The 22314-nt window shown below is 34.0% G+C and overlaps 1 protein-coding gene and 1 long non-coding RNA gene across 8 annotated transcripts in view; both read right to left on the bottom strand.

Annotated features, from left to right (window-relative positions):
- The window catches only part of LOC139998019 (uncharacterized), a 268768-nt gene that overhangs the window by 5374 nt on the left and 241080 nt on the right, over window positions 1-22314 (bottom strand). The gene's annotated exons all lie outside the window — the stretch shown is intronic.
- Window positions 1698-22314, bottom strand: part of Wge (BAH domain and coiled-coil containing protein winged eye) — a 335350-nt gene continuing 314733 nt past the window's right edge. For 5 of the 7 annotated variants that reach the window (XM_072022208.1, XM_072022204.1, XM_072022203.1 and 2 more), the window contains 12 exons: window positions 21662-21886; window positions 21036-21190; window positions 14580-15356; window positions 10960-13082; window positions 10109-10397; window positions 9130-9357; window positions 8390-8704; window positions 7692-8099; window positions 7382-7610; window positions 6177-6597; window positions 4646-5195; window positions 1698-3689 (listed from right to left, as the gene is read on the bottom strand). In XM_072022208.1, coding sequence (XP_071878309.1) covers window positions 3477-3689; window positions 4646-5195; window positions 6177-6597; window positions 7382-7610; window positions 7692-8099; window positions 8390-8704; window positions 9130-9357; window positions 10109-10397; window positions 10960-13082; window positions 14580-15356; window positions 21036-21190; window positions 21662-21886 — 5933 coding nt within the window. In that variant the 3' untranslated portion in view covers window positions 1698-3476. The remainder of the gene's footprint in view (window positions 3690-4645; window positions 5196-6176; window positions 6598-7381; window positions 7611-7691; window positions 8100-8389; window positions 8705-9129; window positions 9358-10108; window positions 10398-10959; window positions 13083-14579; window positions 15357-21035; window positions 21191-21661; window positions 21887-22314) is intronic. The other 2 variants (XM_072022206.1, XM_072022207.1) reach the window with 2 other exon arrangements.

The following is a 22314-nucleotide window of genomic DNA, read 5'->3' as shown; positions in this document are numbered from 1 at the left end:
TACTATGCAATATACAGATTGCACGCGCTGCGTGAGACCTATCTGAGGATAGGTCGATCGTCGTGGTATTTGAGATTCGACCACGACGTCTCTGCGCGCTAGCGTGCACGCACGACGATAACAATGAATGTACACTAGGGATAGAAATCTATGGAGATCGATCAGCTTGTGTCTAAGACAGGCGACTCGCCGATCCTTGTACAGCTCACATGATCTATTTACACGCGAACAATCATACGCGCCACGACGTAAGTACTCTGGTTCGCTTTATTCTCCCGTTATATCTCGCCCATATAAATATGAACGTCAGCAGAAAAAAATGCATGATAATTATTGTATCTGCAGTTTGTACTAGGATCGTGTTTTTCTCGCGTTTTCTCGTGTTATCCTCTTTCAAAAGGGAAACCAGAGGACCGAACCGGGAAACGACACGTATATCCGCGTAATAAGTAGCCAAGGTATCGAGAATCGGCGAAAAATCGACGATTTCTCGATCCGTTGCTGATCGACGAAGAGCGTCATCGGTACCTTGACCATCCGAGCTATGCGTACGTGTGTCTCTGATGGATCTGTTATTAACGTTCCTCTACGAAGATCTGTCGCGGATTAGAAGAGAAACGATCGTTATTTGATCGTTAAAGTGATCGAGAATCGTGGGCGAAGGTGGTCGGCTCTCCCTTTCTTTCTGTCGACGAAACGAATGCCGCGGAGAGATACAAAGAACGATTAAAAAATCGAAAAAGAACATCTTAATTCTAGGATGATAGCGCAATGCTCGTAAAATGAACGCGTATACAGTATGAAAAAGCGATCCGCGAGTGTCAACTTATTGTTTAATACGCGCTCGCAACAAACAAAAAAGTTGTATGTAGCACCTTATATCGTATCACCAGCGACAACGGTTCGCCGTGGATTCGACGCTCCAGACGCTTCGATCGTTCAGAGAAAATAAAAAAAGACAAATATACAAAGTGTGGAAAATCCGCTCACGTCAACCTCTCCATCTTATCATACGTATCAGTGCCGTGCAAACTGTATTTCGAAGCTTATAAAAGCTTTTTTTGTTTTTGTCTCTATTATCGTAGATAGAGAACGTCAGACGGTTGAGTATCTATGTGGTAATAAGCAACGAAGATTTAATGAAGATTTTTGTTCCATTAAGTAGTAATTGATCCCTTTGCTGAAACTAATTTCTTAAATTTTCACTTCGAACGGAGAATACAAACTGTTACAAGTGTTTTATTTTAAAGACATGTTTAAATGATTAGCATTACTCTGAGAAATAATCATTCTGTCCAAATTTTCAATTTGAATGAAAAATCAATATCAGAAACCTTCTACGTCCATTGATTTATATCCGATACAACGTGTCTTTCTATGAGCAAACATTTTCTTGAATTTAGAGAAAAATACGAAAGGATTGTCGTTAACATACGTAATTTCTCGTTTCTATTTTATATCAATATTTTACGTTATATCTTTCTATATCTATATCATACGTTAAATCTTTTTGTTTGTTGTAAGCGAGCAGTGCCAATGGACACAAGAATATTTCAGTAATAGATAGATAATTAGGAAGAATTATCGATTGTGCTAACTTGCTAACATCTTACTTAAAGTCTACATCGAACTTTAACTTTCATAATAAAAGTTTTACTTTCATCAAGAAATGTTTATCAAGAATTTTGAATAAAAGGTTCATTCTGAGTATAGAATACTGCCTGTATTGTTCGTCACAAGTACATACGGATTTTTCTATCTATACCAATGGAATCATAAAAAGAATCACTATAAAACCTAAGTTTCTATTTACGTACAACGTTGAAGTAAGCGAGCGATACTCGAAAGATGAAGAAATTAACGTGAGAAGGTGATTCTTAATCTAAGTACATCGCGTCTTGTAAACGCCGATCGCTAGAGTATTAAAGGAAACAGCAATGAAAGTCTCAAAGCTCGAGAATCGGACTGGCAGAACAGGCCACTTCGTCTCGCAACTTGAAATTTTGTTATTTTTATGTATAGAGTCTGCGTGATCGGGCTACAAGATTCGCACAAAATCTTTCGATTTTTTGTTTTCCAATACGAGTACATGTGTGTGGTTGTATATACAATACAATGTATTGTATTTCCGCGGTTTAGACAACGATATATAACACTAGTCTAACGATTAATAATCAGAGCGAATCTGATTTTACACTTACAGATATATACGCACTTAACGTTTATGTACAGTATACATATATGTATATATACTATGTATTTTCTATTTACAGTCGATAAAACATTTTTATAAATATTTCCGTAGTTGATTTCGCGTTTTTTCGTTAATGCCACTCATAGATTTATTGCATCTGTCCTCTACATATATAATATATATATATAAATATTTATATATATATATTTATATGTATTTGCGTTTTTTGTAATTATTTATCAATGTACGTTAGTGTGAAATTCAATGTGATCCAAGTAGCGGCAAACGCAACCCGTAGGCATCAAAAAAATTAAGCTATTGATTTCGTTTTATTTAACTTTGTTATACACAAGGCACAAGCCTCCTCCTCTATCCCAGTTCGAAAATTCTTTGCTGTAAATATTAAACTCTTCCGGTTCTTATTTACAGGCTCTTGGATCCTAAGAAATCTCGGAAAAAATTGCACCACCCACGTGCATCGTATATATATATATGTATCACGCTAACGCACAAATAATCAAGTATTCCTGTGAAGAACAGCGATACAACTTTGTCATTGCACGTTTCGCCTCGTATTCCATCGGAAAAATAGACAACACTCGCGTTTCGCTTAAACGCGAATCATATCGTCACAACAATATCCCGCGATTCACGAAAATATATTCTCCATTCATCGTTCAGCACCAAAAATGAAATACAACCCTGTCGAATCTGTGAGCGACGCGAAAGACGCAAAAATATGAATGGAAAACTATCAAATCAACAACGATTATCTCGCATAAACAATGTATATAAATGAGAAAATAGATTCGAATGGATTCTATGCTCGATCAAAAGGAAACCGATCGTAACAATGTATGTAATACATAATAACCGTAAAAAAAGACAAGATATGATCGATGTATAAATGGGAACGATCTCTTGTCCATCGTGACAATAAATAATGCTTGTGCCTTGTGGTGACTTTGAATGCCTCTTCGAAAGCTTGTGTCATCGATCGTATCGTCGAGCTAAGATTTAAAATTGAACGTGCTCGTTATTCACAATGTAAAAATCTAATGTCTCTGAATCGACGAATGCTCGATTCGTTCGTTCATGTACGTGAATCGTACGATAATCTTAATCCTCGCACCTCGTTTCAAAATCTTTGAAAACTGGCAGACGTAACAGCTTCGATCACGGCGTTAACGGCCATGGCGTTTCATATAATTTCGCATAATATTTTATTGGCTGACAACAATTAAGTAACACCAGTTAACCTAATCGTCAGCTTAAGCTGTTCTCAAACAACCCCTGGCTGCATGGTCAACAGGTACGTCGTGGGGTCGTAATATCCAGCCAAATAGTAAATGTCGTTGTTATCGTATATGGTCAGATATCTGTGCGGTTCTTTTCCCAGCTTCTCTGTGTACTCTGGAAGCGGCAGCACCTCGCATTTGTGAGAGATCGTTTGAACATCGTTCTCGTCCATGTGAGGGGACTCGAATAGGGCACCCTAGAGACATTCGTTTGAACAGAATCCATTAATACATCGTAGAGCGCTCGAGGCTCGTGTCTTGCAGTGTAGAAAATTTCTATAACGATACTCGTATTGTGTAATGATTGTGGCATAGTGAAAGATAAAGACTGGTAGTTCTACTGTTGAGGATTTGTGTGTGGATGTGAATTACGTGAAATGATATGTTCACTTGCACTATTGGTCTTTTTACCGCTATTTTTATCTTTCTTTGATTATTTGTTCTTTTGCCTTTTACTTATAATTGAATTATTTGTTTGAGTGACTCGCTGGAAATTTATTTTTCTTTCTTACTGTTTTGAAATGATATGAGGATGAAATATGGTGAGTGTTATGGTGCGTGCATGGTAAAATATGTAGTAAATGTACGTATGTTAAAAATCTTATGTCCATGTAAAATCCTTTTTGAGAATATGTCTGTTCTTAAAATATGCTTTCTCCAGCGTGCTCGCGTTTATCAAACTGTGCAATTTAATTATCTGTTATCAACCATAAATTTGAAATTACTTCTGTCGAAATCGTCTATCGAATTAATACATTTTTTTCATCAGAAATAATTTTACTCTAAATAACAATGTTTCCTTCGATATCTGCTTTTTTCTTATTGTCCTAACCAGAACAAAACTTGCAGAAATGTGATAATTAAAGAGATGCAAGAGTGATAACAAATCTGTATTGTTTCAAAGTATAGTGGCTGCAGAAGATATTTGCACGTTGTACTTATCATAGCCACTACATACTAATCAATTAACTCCAAGTACACAAGTAACGATATTTCGTATCGCGGAGTAATAATTTTGTACGTCTATTCAAAATTTGATACTATACGAATGATATGTAAAATCTGATAGAAGGACTCTTCATTAAAGAATAGGAGTGCGTACTAATAATTTTTCTAGCTAGTGTGATTATTTAAAACATCATGATATTCTTACCGGGTATTTCAAATTCTTCGGACAACCCACGGTCTCTTCAGGATGATAGAACCATTTCACCTTCACGATCATATTGGAACTTGAAGTTTCCCACATGGATTCGATGCGTCCAATGTAAGGTCTATCGGGTCTGCCAGTCGACAGAAAGACCGCACTGTCACCGATCTGGATCGTCTCGCTACCTCGTTGAATGGCTCGGAAGAATTGTTTCTTGGCTCTGCCCTTGGCACCGGGTCGTCTGTAACCTTTTCCAGCCCAGCCCCACAATTGTCTCGCTGGCAAGAAAGCTGCCATTTTGCTTCGACTTTCCACCGATTCTTGTCGTTCACGCACTTTCGACTTTTTGTCTGTTTTCTTCGGTTTTTCGGGCTTCTCGGGTTTCTCAGGTTTCTCGGGTTTCTCCTCGCGAACGGGTTCTTTGATCGGTTCCGGGGCTACCTCTTCTTGCGTTGCTGGTTCTTCTTCGACTTCTTCTTCGCATTCCACTGTAGCTACCGTTTCCTTGGGCAGTTCTTCTTCGCTCTTCTGCCCGCAGGAACTTTCCCCACTGCTAAGAGGCATTTAAAAATATTCGAATTAAGATCGAAAAATTAATGTAGAGCTTTAGTTTTATTTTATTTATTTACTTATTTATTTTATTAGAAATCTTTCAGTATTTTTCTATTCATTTATAAATTTCATTGCGCGAAACGAAAGTAATAAAGAAGTATGGAAGGAACATTTTCCATTTTTAACCCTTCCGCTGCGATGCGCTCAAAAACGAATTGCTCTTTGAGCAGCCAGCGTGACAATGGGAGATCGGTCGCGCGGATCGCACGATGCTCGGAGAAAGATACTGTGACTAAGCGCCTATAGGCGCTGTTCGCTTGGACAGAGCGACTCTGGTTGAGCGCCTACAGGCGCTGTTCGCAACGAAAAGGTTGATTAACCTATTAAGAGCTAGATAATTGTTGCAAGTATGATTTAATAACTTTAGTGAAGAATCGGATAATCGAGTTGCTGTACGGATGTTGGAAAGATAGTATAGCGTGTGCCTTGGTATATTTTGAATAGATTAAGCGTGACTTGACAATTAAGTCATTGCAATTTTTTGCTGTAATAACAATAGTAAAATATAGAATTTAATAAAAAAATAGTTATAACTGAAACACACCTGTTAACTCTACGTTTGCCCTTAATGAGTTAATGTCTTATGTTTTTCATTTATATTAATAATGATTAAATAAATTTCCTTAATAATAGTATTTTTAGAATGAAGAACTTTTGTTGTATAACTATATTTAATAATTTAAAAAATATCAAAGGCATACTGCAATAAAATCTTTTCAATCAATTTATAGTTTATTTCATATTTACTTATATTTACGTATATTCTACTGTCATTGACAAGAATCATAGATCTCAAATTGTTATCGAATAAATATAGATTTTTACTAGTTTCAAACGATGATTCAAAAGAAACCTTATATATTGAAAAATTAAAAAAATTAATCCAATGTACCATCATAATTTAACGCGAAAAAGAACAAACCTAATATGACTTCCTTCGCTTTGACTGCTGTGATGACTATGCCTGTGCTTGTGTTTACGGTGTTTTCTGTGCCTGTGCTTTCTGTGTTCTTCGCAACATTTGTGCCTTTTGTGCTTCTTTTTCCCCTCCTGAGTCTCCTGTAATTTCTTCAATTTATCTTTTCTCCTTTTCTTCATTCGTTTCCTTTCGCGATATTCTTCCAAGACTTTTGCATCTACGTCGTCCACCTTCTGTCGATCCAGGGACTGTGCGTCAGACGGGGAAACGTAACAACTCGTTGTGGATAAAACAGGAGCCAACACGTTATTCGCATTCGTGGAAGTAGAAGGTTGACTGTTACTGGAAGAGCGTTTATCCTCCGTCGACATTGACGTTTGTCGTCGACGTTTTCCCAACGATAACAGGGGATTGGGGTCATATTCTATAATTTGATAAAAAATTCGATATACATGAGTGTGTTCAGATGATACAGGGATTATTAAATACTATAAATACATATAGTGAAATTTCATTCAATTTCGTGAAAACTATCTGAGAACAAATACTTTATATACGTATATATATATATAACTGAAGTTCAAGTAATAGAAGCTTTCACCGATTCTCCCAACTAGGTATTGCCTGTGCAAATAAGTGGATTTAATCGATAGAAATTCAGTTAACCTGGTACTAAATGAAAGTTTCGTTTGAATAAATTGGGTTCAATTTTATACTGTTTAGAAATACAATTTTAACGATGGTAGATTTCGTAGTACTCGTACACAAAAGTCAACACTAATAATCCAAGATAATTTTAAAAAGTTAAAAAGAAATCCTTAAATCATTCCAATATAATAATTAAAAATTCCCAAAGAAAAATATATCTTACAAACCAGTAATCTTTAGAATATCCCACCCAATACCATAAAAATGTCAAAGTTGAATTCCAAGTTCACATCTCCGAATTCAAATCTGCGTAAGTAGTTATTAGGTTGTCCGGAAAATGTCTTTCTTTCGCAAACGTGTTTTTTACAACAGTGCACCTTCATACGAACGTGAAACCAAGTCTGTGAAATGTCGCGGTGTTTATCTCGACAGAACAAAATCGATCGTACGTAATTCGACAAAATAATATAAAACAAAAAACGTTGCGCGTCTATTATTTTCTCATAAAACGAAAGAAATTTTTTGGACATCCTAATACATTAGAAAACATCCAAACTTACCAACAACGGGATAATCGGGCTGCAGCAGTCTAATATCATCCAAAGCTATCCTGCCACTATCTCCGTCATCGAACTCCACGCTAACAAATTTCTCATCGAGCTCAGGGTCAGGTTCCGACGGTTCGACCGAGGTGCCCGGATACAAGCAACGATATTGCTGGCTCCAGTAGGCGCATAATCTCGTGCCAGGCGGTAGCTCTTTCGTGGAAGTGGGACAGACCTCGACGATCTGTAAACCGTAACGGAAAACAGGAACATGAGCCCTCTATACGGACGAAAGATAGAGTAAAATAAATCAACGTTAACTTACCGCGTCTCGTAGAATCTCTTCTCTGGAATGGATGTGAGGCCTGTTGCCTCGTTCGCCGTCCAGCGTGATCGCATAAACGTCAGGCGCCTGAACCGCGCTCAGTCTTCCGGCGTAAAATAGACCACCCATCGCAGTTAAGACCCTCAACTGGTCTATAGCCAAGTGCGCCGACGTTAATTTGCATTTGTTCACAATCTCCGTCTTCTCCGCTCGAGCAGCTTTCGCGCATTCCTTGCACTCTTTGCACTCGAGCGATTTTCGACGTTTCGATTCTTTTTTGTCTCGATCGTTCAACTTGTGTCGCGATGGCGATGACGAACTGGACTTCCGTTTCTTCTTCTTCGACTTCTCGTGTTTACTTTTCTCGGGTTCGTTTTCGACAGGTTCGGCCGTGTCCACTGGGATTTCCTAAGGTATCAGAGAGTAGATTACAGTGGATGAAATATTGGTAGGAATGGCGTTTGATTATGGTGGAATTTGTATTTCTTGAAGAAGTGGTGAATGGTGGAAGATATAGTAGAAGATATAGTCTTCTAATTATACTATTTTCCATAACAAAATGTTACATATAAATTCTGTATAACTTTATCTCAATCATTAATCCTCAAAAAATATCCTATTTACGTACACTGAAATTGTATTCGTATTTATGTCTAATGTTGAATAGTTTGATAATTGAATCTTTCTCTTTACGTTACCTTCACCGGTTCCTCCGCGATGGATTCTGGCAATATATTTTCCGTGACACTACTGGTTTCGTCATCCTCCCACGTCTTCACCTTCGCTTCAGCTTTCAATTTCGGCTTCATCTTATTTTGCTTATCCAATTTCACTTCTTGACTTAATTTTGCCTTTTCCGCGATAATCGAGCTGATCACATTCTTATTGTGTAGAGGAGTTTGTTTCGCTGGTTTCGGCTTCGATTTTGTCGATTTGTGACTCTTGGAAGTGGATTTCATGGAAGATAGACCAGCCTTGAATGGTAATGGAGTGTAACCAGTTTTTCCCACGTACTGTTTATACAAATAAAATGAAATTATGCTTCATGCGTGATAACAAGATAATTACGTATTAGAAAATATAATATTAGGTCGTCCGAAGAGTTCTTTCCGCGATCACCGCTCGGGGCCTTCTTTCGTTCTGCTTAAGTAAACAAACCACCAGATCACTCAAAAGAACTTTTTGGACAACCTAATAATTACGTATTATATTATTCTATACTATACTATACTATATACTATACTATAAAATTATAGTTTGTAATGAAATTATTTTATAATTACAGTATTATAAAATAAAATAGAACATTATGTATAATAAATATAATAAAATTAAAATTCATATATCTTTCTCTATACTCTATTGCATATATTTTATAGATATAGTGTATCTTATATATCTCAAGTATCTAATAAACAAAGCTAGAAGCAAAACTCACTTTTGTTTGAAGATGTCTATTCTTCGATAAAAGATAGCCCACCAAGGAACTTTTACTCTTAGGTTTCTTAGCAACTATCGTTTCCGTAAGGTGTCTGACACCTCCGGATGAGCACATTAATTTCCTGGGTCGACCAACCTTCCGTTTCTTCGATGCTGAACTAGAACTCGCAATAGTAGGTGCTGGAGATGATGTATCATATCCAAGTTGCATACATTTGTCAGAGACCTAATGAAATTTATCAGAAAAAGATTCTTTATTTATACATATATATTATAGTCTCCTCAATTTCATGCATTTAATACTTGGCTTACGAATAGAGAGATTTCCCTACTTTAAAATATATTGTTACCTGATCGATCGGGGAGATATCCCATTTTGAGCTTGACAACGCATTCTTTTTTTTTTTTTTTTATTAACTAATTTAGTGATACTGAAGTTAACTGATATCATAAACTGATGTCATAAAAATATTCGAAATTTAAAAAATTAATAAAATTAATAAAAAATCATATATATGAAGTATATTGATAAAAATCTTAATTATCATTACAATATAATTAATATACATGTTATATATATATATACATGATACATTGTATTATGTTTATATATATATATTACAATTATATATAACGATGTTATATTATAATGTTTTTATATATATATATTAAAATTTATATAATATATGATATATATTATTATTATATATACATTATAAACATTTTTAATTTTAGCATTACAGATAAGTAATTTTTCATCATTAAAATAATTCTTTTTTATTTTTTTACGTTTTTCTTTTTTTTTAAGAATTTGGTATCTTATTTCGTCAAAAATAACAGAATTGTCCTAACTTCTAAAATTTTGAATTATAATTACAAATATAAGCTATTGAAGTTCTGTTATTTTTTATTATTTAATAGTCTGTTTCTGATCTTTCTTGTTGTTTTCTTTTTTTCATATTTAATATTGGATTTACCCGGCCGGCGTTTTTCTCGTCGTCCTCTTGCGGCAATTTGTTTGATGGTAATACTGTGATTGGCGAAGCAACTGGTGCAACCGGCATAGGAATACTTGGTATACTATCCAGTAATTTAATGTGGCTCCTTTGTTCACCCAGTTTTACCAAATTCACGTTACATCTTGGCATAGCTAGGACAGCTGAAGCTAATGGCTGCGGAGCTCCATCCGACGATTGCAATGGAGATTTGTGGGGTGAAGACGTCGCTTCTGACGTCGGTAGGGATGTGAGGAGACCGTTATCGGAACTGTAAACATTATTAATCATGTTTTATTAATCATTTTGACGGTAATTCAATGATTTTCTATTAAAATTTTAATCAAGATTTTTTCCATTAAATTATTCAAGAAATCTTGCGGAAAGAAAAATATTCTGCATATATATGTTTATAAACTATATTTTTTCCAAACTATAAAAATTGTCTTAGTCGTTACGAGAAAGAAACGATCCTACGTGAAAAAATAAGTTAATAATGTGAAACAAAATCTTTTTACATTAATCTCGTATAAAGAATTTCATATAAGACTTCGTTTGTGAAAGTATAAAGTGGAATTTTGTTATCTAGAAAAATATAATTAAATGCATGCATATATAATGATTTTTCAAATCAAATTTTCCCAAAGCTAGAAATGGAAAATCTGTTTCTTGTTTCTTATTCACTACTTTGAAAAGTTCAATTTAATACATGGTATACTATAAAAAAATACTTTAGCAAATGCATTCTAACATAAATATATGAAATAACAAAATTTATATCTACGTAAACATATTTAAAATGATTTAATAATAGAGTGTAGAATTTGACTCACTTAGAAGAATGACTCTTCTTGCGCGGTCTTCCAGGACTCTTCTTCTCGTCTTTTTTCGGGATCAATTTAGACAATTCCTTCTGCTTTTCTCTATATTGTCTTTGAATATCAGCCAACCTGACTCTCATGTCAAGTTCCATGGCATCCATATTCGGCCAGTCTGTCTCATTATCCATGTGTCCTTTTCTAGCGATAAACTTCTTTGCGTCGAGTTTCGCTTGCAAATTTCTATAATCGTGACAATCACGATGTTCTCCCAAGATATGACTTCTATCCTCATATCTGCTATCTTCGTCGTTTTCCACCATTTTATCATCTGAATACATCTTTTCATCGTACATTTCAGCATCAGAATCCGATAGATTATCATCAATAATCAAGGAATCAGTAGATTCCTTGCTACTAAAAGTTTCACTCATATGATACTGTCCGTATAACTGTTCGTATATCTTCCTTTCATATTCTTCAAAGTCTTCTTTTCTTTCGTAGTTTACATTATTACAAGGACTACTAGTACCAAGGGGAGCGTTATTTAACATATCATTATCTTCGTTATCGATACAAATATCGTTTTCTTCAGGAAAATCTAAGCTTCCTCTTGTATTATTAGTCATTATAGACACAATATTTTCTTGCTCACTTTTACCGTACCGTTTACCACAATCACCATCTTCGGAATACGAGTCGTATTTAGATTCCTCATCTTCCAACTCGCCATTGGTTTTGAGCCTCTTCGGGCTCTCGGAATCTTCCAAATTTTCTTGCACATACTTTCTCTTGTCCGATGTCTTTGTTTCATTTTCTGAGACATTATTCGCTCTGCCCAGGTTCAATAGTAATCTACTAGCATGAGATATTTCTTCGGAACTCTCCAAATTCGACTTCCGGTGAGTTACATCCCCTACTTCCTCCATAAATCTCTGTTCTGCTAAAGCGCATAACACCCCCAAAGGGCTGTTCATGTTGTTGTTGTTGTGGCTGATTTTGTAGCTCTCTTCCGAAGGAAAAATCACCCTGCCCTTGATAACCGATCTATCTAATTCAGATCTTCTATTGGCGTTGGATTTCAAGCGCTCCAAGTGCTCAATACTGTTCGACAGCAATTCCAACCCACTAACATCAACTATAGGTTTCGGTTTAGAATTATTAACTAATCGAGATCTGGGAGTTTCAGTATTAGATGTCAAGGCCAATGTGTTTTCTAGCGGTTCCAATTTTCCTTTTTTAGGCGTCACCGCCTTATTGTTCGTACATTGCACTTCCACTCCACAGACCTCGGGCGGCGAGATATTTTCCATTTTTACGATAGGTTCTTTATCGCCGTTTAGCTCCATATTATCATTACTACTTCTCGTCTCATTACTATTATTTAAAAAGTAGTTTCTGGGCAGGGGGTGCTTGCCACTCGTAGGAGAATCGCAAGGATGTTCGTTCGTTATTACATAATTATGATCATCTTGGGAGTCTTTAGCCGAACGAGCATTTTCCGAAGAAGATACCTCGATTTCTTGTGCCACTTCGTAGTTTTCCATGAACTGAGAGTTCTCGCAGGATCTCAGAATGTGTTTTTTCAAACCGTTTTCTAGTTTTCTCGGTATCGTTTCCGAATGTTTCCTCGAACGAAGATTTTCTGTGTTCTTATCCTTCGAGTCGTCCACTTTTTGGGGTGCCGTCTCTTGTAAAGCAGCAGCTGCGTTCTTTTTCAACTTCTCCACCACGTTTTCGATTCCAGGATGAGACTTTTCGACGATGTGCCTCTTAGACAGGTCCTGGCACTTTGGCTTTTCCGTGGTTGATGTTGGTTCGCATCTGTATGAATAATCTTCATACATTGTTTCATCTGCTTCCTGCTTGATTACGATTGGTTCGACCACTTGTTCGTCACAATCGATGCTCGGCATATCGAACGATTTCACAATGATCTGTGGACGTGGAACGGTTGCCTGCGATCGCTCGTCTCGGCTCTTCTTACAACTTTCATAATTCGCATCGATCTCCACTTTTGATTCTTTCGGACTCTCCAATAGTTTTGGAATTTGATTGATTTCTGGAGTTTCAACCGAAGAATTCGTATGTCTTTGTAATTCAATCGCCGACATTTCATCTGGCTTGGGTAATTCGGCCTGTAAAATATAACGTGAATGCTATTGAAAGTTGTGTAAAATTGATACTTCGTAATTTCTTATCGGTCGATGAAATCGAATGATTTTAACACTTAGCCAACATAATAGGGAGATTTTCCTTCTACGAAGAACATCGCTGCGTAACCGAACGGGGAGATCTCCCTTTTTGACTTTAGTAACGCGTTTTTTTTTTTGTTAACCAATTTAGTAGCGTTAAATTTAATTAAAAAAATACACTATCAATTATTCGAACGATATCACACTGGAAAAAATATTAAAATGCATTATGAATTTTTAATTTCAAATTCAAATCGTGTTATTTATCTTTAGTCATCTTTAATGTTTTTAATTCCACCTATATTTTTTTATACTTTTAATATACTTTCAATTTGATGTTTTGTATAAACAATATGTAAAATCGTTAAACAAAATTATCACCGTAAAATATAACTGACCACTTAAATAATTTTTAAACTTCTTTGTTTCTTGAGCAGTGAAAATTAATCCTCGATACTTGGAAAAATGCGCGGTGGAAATAGCGTATAGCTCGCTGTGGCGCGCGCGGTTGGCTAAGTGTTAATAATCTTAAAAATCTTTTCGTAAAGAGTAACGTTGAGAGACTCGTGGTTTCGTAAGATATTTTTTATTTAAGCTCAATGATAGTTATGAAATAATCAATTTTATTTTTTATGAGTGTTATATGTTCATATAAGCTAAACAGTGTGGCATAAAAAAATTACTCTTGCCTTTTTTCGTCATTAATGTCGAGAGTTGACTATCGTATTATATATATTAACAAATAACATTGTTTTGCACATTAATTTTCTTCATCTGATAATCAAAAAATTTTATACTTTTCTTTTTTATCGATATCGAGCGTCGACCGACTATCACGCGATATTTTATACAAAAAACGAAAGATGTTTCTCTATATGTCGATGTTACCGTTTCGTTAATATAATAACATATAATCGAATTACTAAACAAGTGACGTGTTAAAAACCTTCAATTTTCAAGTATAATGTATTATTCTATATTATCGTTTTTACTTTATATCTAACAAGAAATACGTCATATGTGCGTATATAAATAATATTTTACATAAAATATTATAAAATATTATTAAAAATATTATCAATCTAAAATAAAGTGAAGCGCAGGAGAAAAAGAAGAAAATTGTTCATTACTAAATAATCGTATAATTGATCATCTTCTACTTCAAATTTTCTATTAAAAAAAAAACTTTCCCGAAAAATATGGTTTTCTTAGTTATGCCACTCTTCTAATGAATCAACGATAACGAAAATCAAGTAACACTCGCAGCATAAAATTTCATATTAAACGTGTATTATCATTATAATAAAATATATTACCTCTCACAAAGAAAAACAAGATGTTACAACGCGAAACTTTTCGATCTCAAAAAAAAATTCTCGGCAAATTAACGTCATCGCCTAACGTCGAAAAACAAGAAACAGAAAATTCTTTGATTCTTACCTCACACTTTTCATCGACAACCTTCGTATCCGCCTCTTTCTCCTGTTCGACACCCGCAGTTTCCTGCACGTAATTCTTCTTCCTGTCTCTGAGTCTATCCAAAGAATGATCTCGTCTTCTCCCAAAGAATTCCAAATTTTCATGAAAACTATCGCAATTTTCTTCGGTTATTTCAATAATTCTCGGCCCTGTTCTCACATCTCGGCATGATATTCTATCCTCGGCAAACTGTTGCTCGCCTTCCTCCTCCATGTGATTTCTATCATCGTGTTCCCTATCAATCTGTCGTGTAACCACGTGTTCGATCGTTCTATCGATCGACGTGACGCTTCTACATTCCTTCGTGATCGAATATTTCGGGCAATCGGCCATATTGATGATAGTGTTTTCTGCTTTATCTACTTTACCCACTATGCTACAGACCGCTGGATTTACGGTTGTTGTTGTGGTAGTTATTCGAACGACGTTGCATACCTTCTCCGGCGAGGCAGCCACGATCTCAAAGTTGGTCAAATTCGTCAAGTTGGTAGTGGTAGTGGTTAAGTTAGCCGAATTCTGTAGTTGACAGGGACTCAAACTTTGTTCCTGTTTAACGGATGTCTCGATCAAAGACTGCTCCTGATCCTCGGATTCCGGTGCGTCTGTCTGATTCGATGCGTCTTGTACGCCTATTATCGGCGCTACTTCCGCTGGCTCGATCGCGTGGATCGTTGTTACCTCAGGCGGCGGCGTCAAACACGAGACCGGTGAGGTCGCCTTCGACAGAAACGAATTTCGCTGCAACACGCAGGATATTCCAGGATCAAATATTGGTGAGTTAGGGAATGACGAATTTCGACAAAGTTGGACCAAGCTGGGAAATCGAACTGGGTCAACAATTCCGGACAACTGCCTCGAATTGACTACTTTGAGGGTTTTCAATCGCCATTCGAATCTTTAGGAATCGTTGATTGAATTGATATTTGAACGTAGTATGCGGCACTGATCAAATGTATATTTCTTAGCCATTATAATGGAAATTATATACGTTTGTAGATATTAGGCAATGCAATAATAATTTCATGTTTTCGAAACATTTGCGCGAGGAGAGTTGATACGAATTTAAAATGACATCGTTTTGCTTGTATTTGTAAGCGTAATAAGAAGTTTAATGCATATCCGAGGCGATATACCGAATTTCCTGACAGATTTTCAAAATAATAGATTTTTGTGATTTCGTGTTATGTAAAATATCAATTTGGAAATGTTTTACTATACTTGGAAAAATTATGCAAATAAAGTCGCTGTTATTAAAAAAATCTATAATACATAGTAAAATATAATTACCTGTGATTTTATTATTCGAAATATTCAATATGTGTATATTATAAATAAACTTTACGTTATAAGATATATAAAATATATAAAAATTGGTACTATAGTACCATTCTATACAGAACAGCAATAAAGTGAGGTCATTAAATGATTATGATTTATAATTACACTGGTTAATCAAACTAAATGAATGCTAGAAAAGAAACTTTAATAATATCTTCTACGTGATTTTACTAAAAAAATAGTGTATTTTTAAATCAAGAAAACTAAGAATAATAAAAACAAACGTGCAGAATAACGTTACACGCTTGTACATTTTCTTTCTGATATCCAAACGAATGGGGAATGCTAATAAAATATCAATATCGTTCCTCAACGTTGAATACGCACAAGTTAAGCACAACGATAATCAAATTTATTCAACGAAGGTTTCGCTTATTGTCCATTGCTTTGCCCGGGCGATCGGTTTGATTGTTTCAAAAATGCTTTGTCCAACTTTGTTAAAATTTGCCGCAATGCGTTACGATATTACAACAGAAAGAACCAAAAGCGAAAGTCTATAGCGTCCTTTCGTATGCAAAGCGTTAAATGAAATGGTCGAGATTTGATAATTGAAAATATAGAATTTTCTGAAATATATTACTGGTTTGATATAGCTTTTATTCGATTGCTACAACCGATCAAGATCATTGAAATCGTTACAACTGCAAACAGAACCGTATTACACAGATATAACTATGCTATGTAACCCTTTGAGTGCTATGGACGCGCCCAGCGAAGACTATACGTGAAGATTAAGAACATATAGAAGAGAATAAGAGGAAAAAATTGATAAACCTATATATATATGTATGTATAAACGTATATATAAACAATGGAAAAATGAAAAATGGTTTACCTTCTGGACGCTCCGTGAAAAATGCACTTGTTACACCGCGAGAGTTGCGATTAAGTATAATATGTCTTTGCACTCCGATGGTGCTACGACCACGTTACGAACGAAACTAACACGTCTACTGCTAAGTACCAAAATTTTGCTACCCTTGACTAGTCCGTTGTTGCCGTAGTAGGGACATTCTGGGCGGAGAATTGTGAGTCATTGGTGCTAATCGCAAAATCACTTGTTTACTAGTGACCCGTAAGAAATACTACGGAAAATTTTCGCCAGATCGTCAAGACGCTCAAAATCCAAAAGGATTTTATAACAGTGCAATCTATAAATGCAATTTATATTGCTATTTATTTAAAAAGGCAGCCCGTCATCAACGATGGCAACCGATACTCACGGACTCCTTCTGCGGGAGGCATTCAGCACTCAAAGAATTAATGCAATATTCCATATTTAATATTTAATATTTAATATTCAATATTCAGTATTTAATATTTAATATTAAATATTCAATATTAAATATTCAATATTAAATATTCAATATTAAATATTCAGTATTAAATATTCAATATTTTATATTCAATATTTAATATTCAGTATTTAATATTCAATATTTAATATTCAGTATTTAATATTTAATATTTAATATTTAATATTCAATATTTAATATTTATTATTTAATATTCAATATTCAGCATTTAATATTTAATATTCAATATTTAATATTTATTATTTAATATTCAATATTCAGCATTTAATATTTAATATTAAATATTCAATATTAAATATTCAATATTAAATATTCAATATTAAATATTCAATATTAAATATTCAATATTAAATATTCAGTATTAAATATTCAATATTAAATATTCAGTATTAAATATTCAGTATTAAATATTCAATATTTTATATTCAATATTTTATATTCAGTATTTAATATTCAATATTTAATATTCAGTATTTAATATTTAATATTTAATATTCAATATTCAATATTCAATATTCAATATTCAATATTTTATATTCAATATTTAATATTCAATATTTAAAATTCGATATTTAATATTCAATATTTAATATTTAATATTTAATATTTATTCTGCTGCAATAATTTATATTGGTGTAGGTATAGAAAAATAATTTTATACCTGTGAATAAGTAATTCTGATAGATGTATAAAGCATTTTTAATATAGCTTTTACTTTTAATTATGTCAGAAAAAGTAATGCTAATAAGAAATCTTTCGATAATTAGGTTTTTGTTACAAATTTTGAAGGAAAATTTGAAGGTTACAATATTTTGATACAGAGACTCCTAAAAAGTATATAAAATACTTTCCATTCCTCTATGTCGCTAACAATCCATGCACGCGGTTGATGCAATTATAAATAATAAACAAAATGTGAAACAAATAGTATGTGATACGTAATTAAAGCGATTCAAAAAGGCTTATTTGGTTTTTCTTTCATTTGCACAAAGAAAATGTTTTGTGACATTGAAATGATACAGTAATATTTAGAAAAATTGGAAATACTAGATAGTAAATTATCTAAAATTTAAGTAGATATTAAAAATTGATATTAGATCAAACGATAGAATTCTGTATATTTTTTCTTATGTTTTGTTATTATTCCGCATTAAGTACAGAATTGATATTGTTATGTTTACATTCGATATCTGCGATATATATTCTGTACATGATATCGCATTTTGAACAGCAATTTCAATACACGACGAAGGTTATTAATTACGAGAGATTCAGAGCAAGGAACGTAATTAGTAACGATATTGGAAATAACATAAATATTTGTGTATGTTCTTAATCTATATTCGATCATTATTGTTGCTCATTATGTTAATAAAAAATTAAACCTCCTACTACAGTTGAGAGTTTCATAAATCGAAATAAATTTAAAATATTGTGTTGAATGCTAACTAGTAATATAAATGAACTTCTAAACTCTTTTAGAAAATTGAAGATTTTGTAATATATGGAAAAAACCAAAATATAGGAATACATAAAAAACTGTCGTAATTGAAATTACTTGATAACTATACCTACGTAATGCAATTGCAAATATTTATCAGTTAGTGTCAGTTAATATAATCGTAACAAATTCTCCCATATAATTTCATTTAGAGAAGGAAATAATAAAATTTGTGAGAATCGTCAAAATATTATTTTGACATGGTATCGTTAAAAACAATATACTGATTTAACAGTGAAAAAGATATAGATGTCTTGTTCGACAAGTAATCGAGCAGAAACTATAAATTCAATTGGAAAAACACGTCGTAAAGAAAGTTAGTAAAAAACCATAAAGTGTATTATTTCATAAAGGAAACCAATTTTACAAAGAAGTGAAAAAATGGAAGCGAGGTTTATTGAAAGAAGCGAGAAAAGAACGTAAAACGAAAGAAGAACAATAAGATAGAAAAGAAGCGAGAGAAAAGGAGAAATAAACGATAGCGCAGTCCACGACTGAAAAGCTCTTTGAAATTGTGTTTAGAAGAAGTAAAACGTCATAAGGAAGCAGAATAAACAAGGAGCAACACAATTTATGGTAAATAAGCAACAGATTATGTTTCTGTTGACATAAAGGATTAACATCTTCCAGGCATGAATTACCGAAGGACAAACAAAGCTCTGAGATTAGATCTCAAATGAATTCGAGGAAAAACATGAGGAAGAAATTGGAGGAAGGAAAGAAATATTTTTGTTGTTGTTCTATGAAATGTACGAAATTTGAAGAATCTTTAGAAGAGAGATTAATTATGCAATGTTCCTGATTTTAAATTAATTAAAGATTTTAACAATTAAATGTACTAAAGAACGCGTTGAAACATCATAGAAGAAATTTCACATTAATAGACACGTGCTTTTTATTTTAAAATTCAGTAAAATCAAACAAACGTAAACTCTGTTACGATTATATTTGCTATTAAATCAAATGTTTAAAATAGTTATAAATGAGAATGCCATAGTATTATTGGAAGATGATAATATTAGAACAAATCTCGCATTAGGTGTAATTTTTAGATAGTCTATATAGACGAAAATAAGAAACCAAAAAACTTCTAAACAAGAAATTTTACTTCTCATTCAGCAGTAACATTTAACAGAGACTACTTTTTTTTATTAAAAACAATTTTTAATCGGAATTTTACAGGCAATAATTCTTATTTTTTTTTTTTTTTGTTTCAATGGTAATTTCTGTCCATTGAAATGTTATACATAAATCTATCGATTTCTGTACGTACTATCGAAATCTGAAAATTATTTACGATCAAGAAAATTCAAAATTATACGAATGACCATACCACGCGTCATATAGCCATATCCTTCCGCAATACAAATCACATCAAAAATCGAAAAATGTCAAAATATAAAATAAAACGTCGATCCGAAAGGAAGATAATAAAATAGAAAAGCATAGAAATGGTAACAGATAAATGATCAGCGAAAAGCAAATCAAAGACCGCGTCGGGCGAACCAACGGGAAACGTTCAGCGTTCCAGAAATTGCAGGGTCAACAACGAGCTGGTTAGTAATATCTATGCAGATAGCGATGCAAATAGGTTTGCGCATGATTAATACAATGTGCCACAACGTTTCCGCATTATGCGAACGGTTGGACCGCGCCCTGAGCTTGGCATAATTACTGTCGTCTCTCCTCTACGTTTGCTTTTCTCTCTTGTCACTATGCTCGATTCGACGTACGATTGACAAACATAGAGCGGTTAACGAAAGTATTTCGCCATTTACCATAGAAAAAATTTATATAAATATATATAAAATATGTATAAAATTTATATTATATATTTATATCAAAATCACATTAGCACCGTATTGAACAAAACACGATTATATAGTTTGAAATTCGAAACAAATCTGAAAATATACATATAAATTTCAAAACATTTAATCGGCTGCTTAAATATTTTTATAATCTCCGTCAAAGTGTGCTTGCGCTAAATGTCTTGTAATTTACAGATTCAGGCTTATTTCGAACTTTACCAATTTAACCATGATAGCCCCGTTATAGCGCCAATGAAATTTCAAAATATTTCGTGTAACGCACGTAATATATTCGTAAAAGGTTTCTATCAGTGTTTCAATACTTTCGTATGCTGTCGTAGATACGGAAAAAGCAATAGAGTATAACGACAAGAGGGAAACGAATTGAATAAAATGGAAGGAGGAAAAGCGACGAACAGAAGCGGAAACAGGAAAAAAGCAGAGGACTTACTTGAGATCTGCAGTGTGTTGGTTCGGCCTGGCTGATTTGGACTAATGCAGGCGCATGAGGGTAATAGTGCAACGTGGTCACCAGAGGTGCATCGGGTACAAGAGTTCCAGTCATCGAAGTTACGGTCTGCAGCGCCTTCGTTGATTCTGTCGACGCTGTGGGATTTAGAATTTCCATGTTATCTAGCAAGCCATTCGATCGATGAATCTTTGCATTCGAATGTTGTTAGCTGATTACAGTACGATCTCCGTTGGATACGTGTATTTCTGCTAATATTTTGATTAATATTTATATAAGAAATGTTGAAATTGTATATGTACGATAGTTCGTGCGTAGAACGCGTAAATGTATTTTTCCAGTAGAGGATTTATTTTTAATTATCATCCGAGAATGTATTTTTCGTTATAGTTTAAGCAGTTGATCTATTTTAATTATTTTTATAGCAGAAAGATTTTCTGGAATTTTTTAAATAAACACGTATCTATTCACTTGCGGTTTTAAAATTGTTTATATTCTATAACAATAACAATGAACAGAAAAGAATTACTGATGATTTTTCCTCGTTCAGTGCCGTCAATAATTTAATTAAAAATTAATTAGTTCACTTTAAAAATCACATCGCTTACTGATTATGGTCGTAGGGCTGGTTCCGCAGTCCGCCTCTATTTTCACGATAGGTAAAGTACTTTGCTGCTTCCTTTTACTTTCCGTAAGAACTAGCCTCGCGCCGCCAATGTCGCTAAGAAGTTGAAGCGAAGGCGGCGGAGGAGGAAGAAGAAGAGGCGGTGGCGCGACGTTTCCGTTATTGTGATTCGAATAATTTGGCCACACTACGGCTTGTTGCATTTGTTCTGCGAACAGAAAATTTCATGTTCTTTTTTTAGAAATATTCCGTTGTACACTTTATTGTTCACGATATATATTTTCTAAAATAGAATTTTTATATTTCCCGAATTGACGTTTAAAACAATATTCCGAAATTTCGAGATTGTTTATCGTATATAAGCTCAAATCTTACCAAATTACATTCAATTATTTTTCGCTTAGGTAAAATTCTTTCAGTCGACACCTAACGGTAATGATTGACAGTAGTTTCAAATATTCTGTAGTTTCATGGCATAAGCAAGTACATCTGATAGTAATAAAGTAATAACCCGAAAACGAAAAGAAAGCCATTTGCTGCGCACTTTCGGGTTTTAGTATGTAAATCCGACGCTACCCCTCTGCCACACCCCCCTCCACCGAACAGCGGTGGTGTTTGCATACAGATTTCCTCATG

This window comes from Bombus fervidus, chromosome 2 (genome assembly GCF_041682495.2).
Source record: "Bombus fervidus isolate BK054 chromosome 2, iyBomFerv1, whole genome shotgun sequence".
Lineage (NCBI taxonomy): Eukaryota > Metazoa > Arthropoda > Insecta > Hymenoptera > Apidae > Bombus > Bombus fervidus.
The sequence above is the reverse complement of the archived record's forward strand: the minus strand, read 5'-3'. Positions and strand labels throughout refer to the sequence as shown.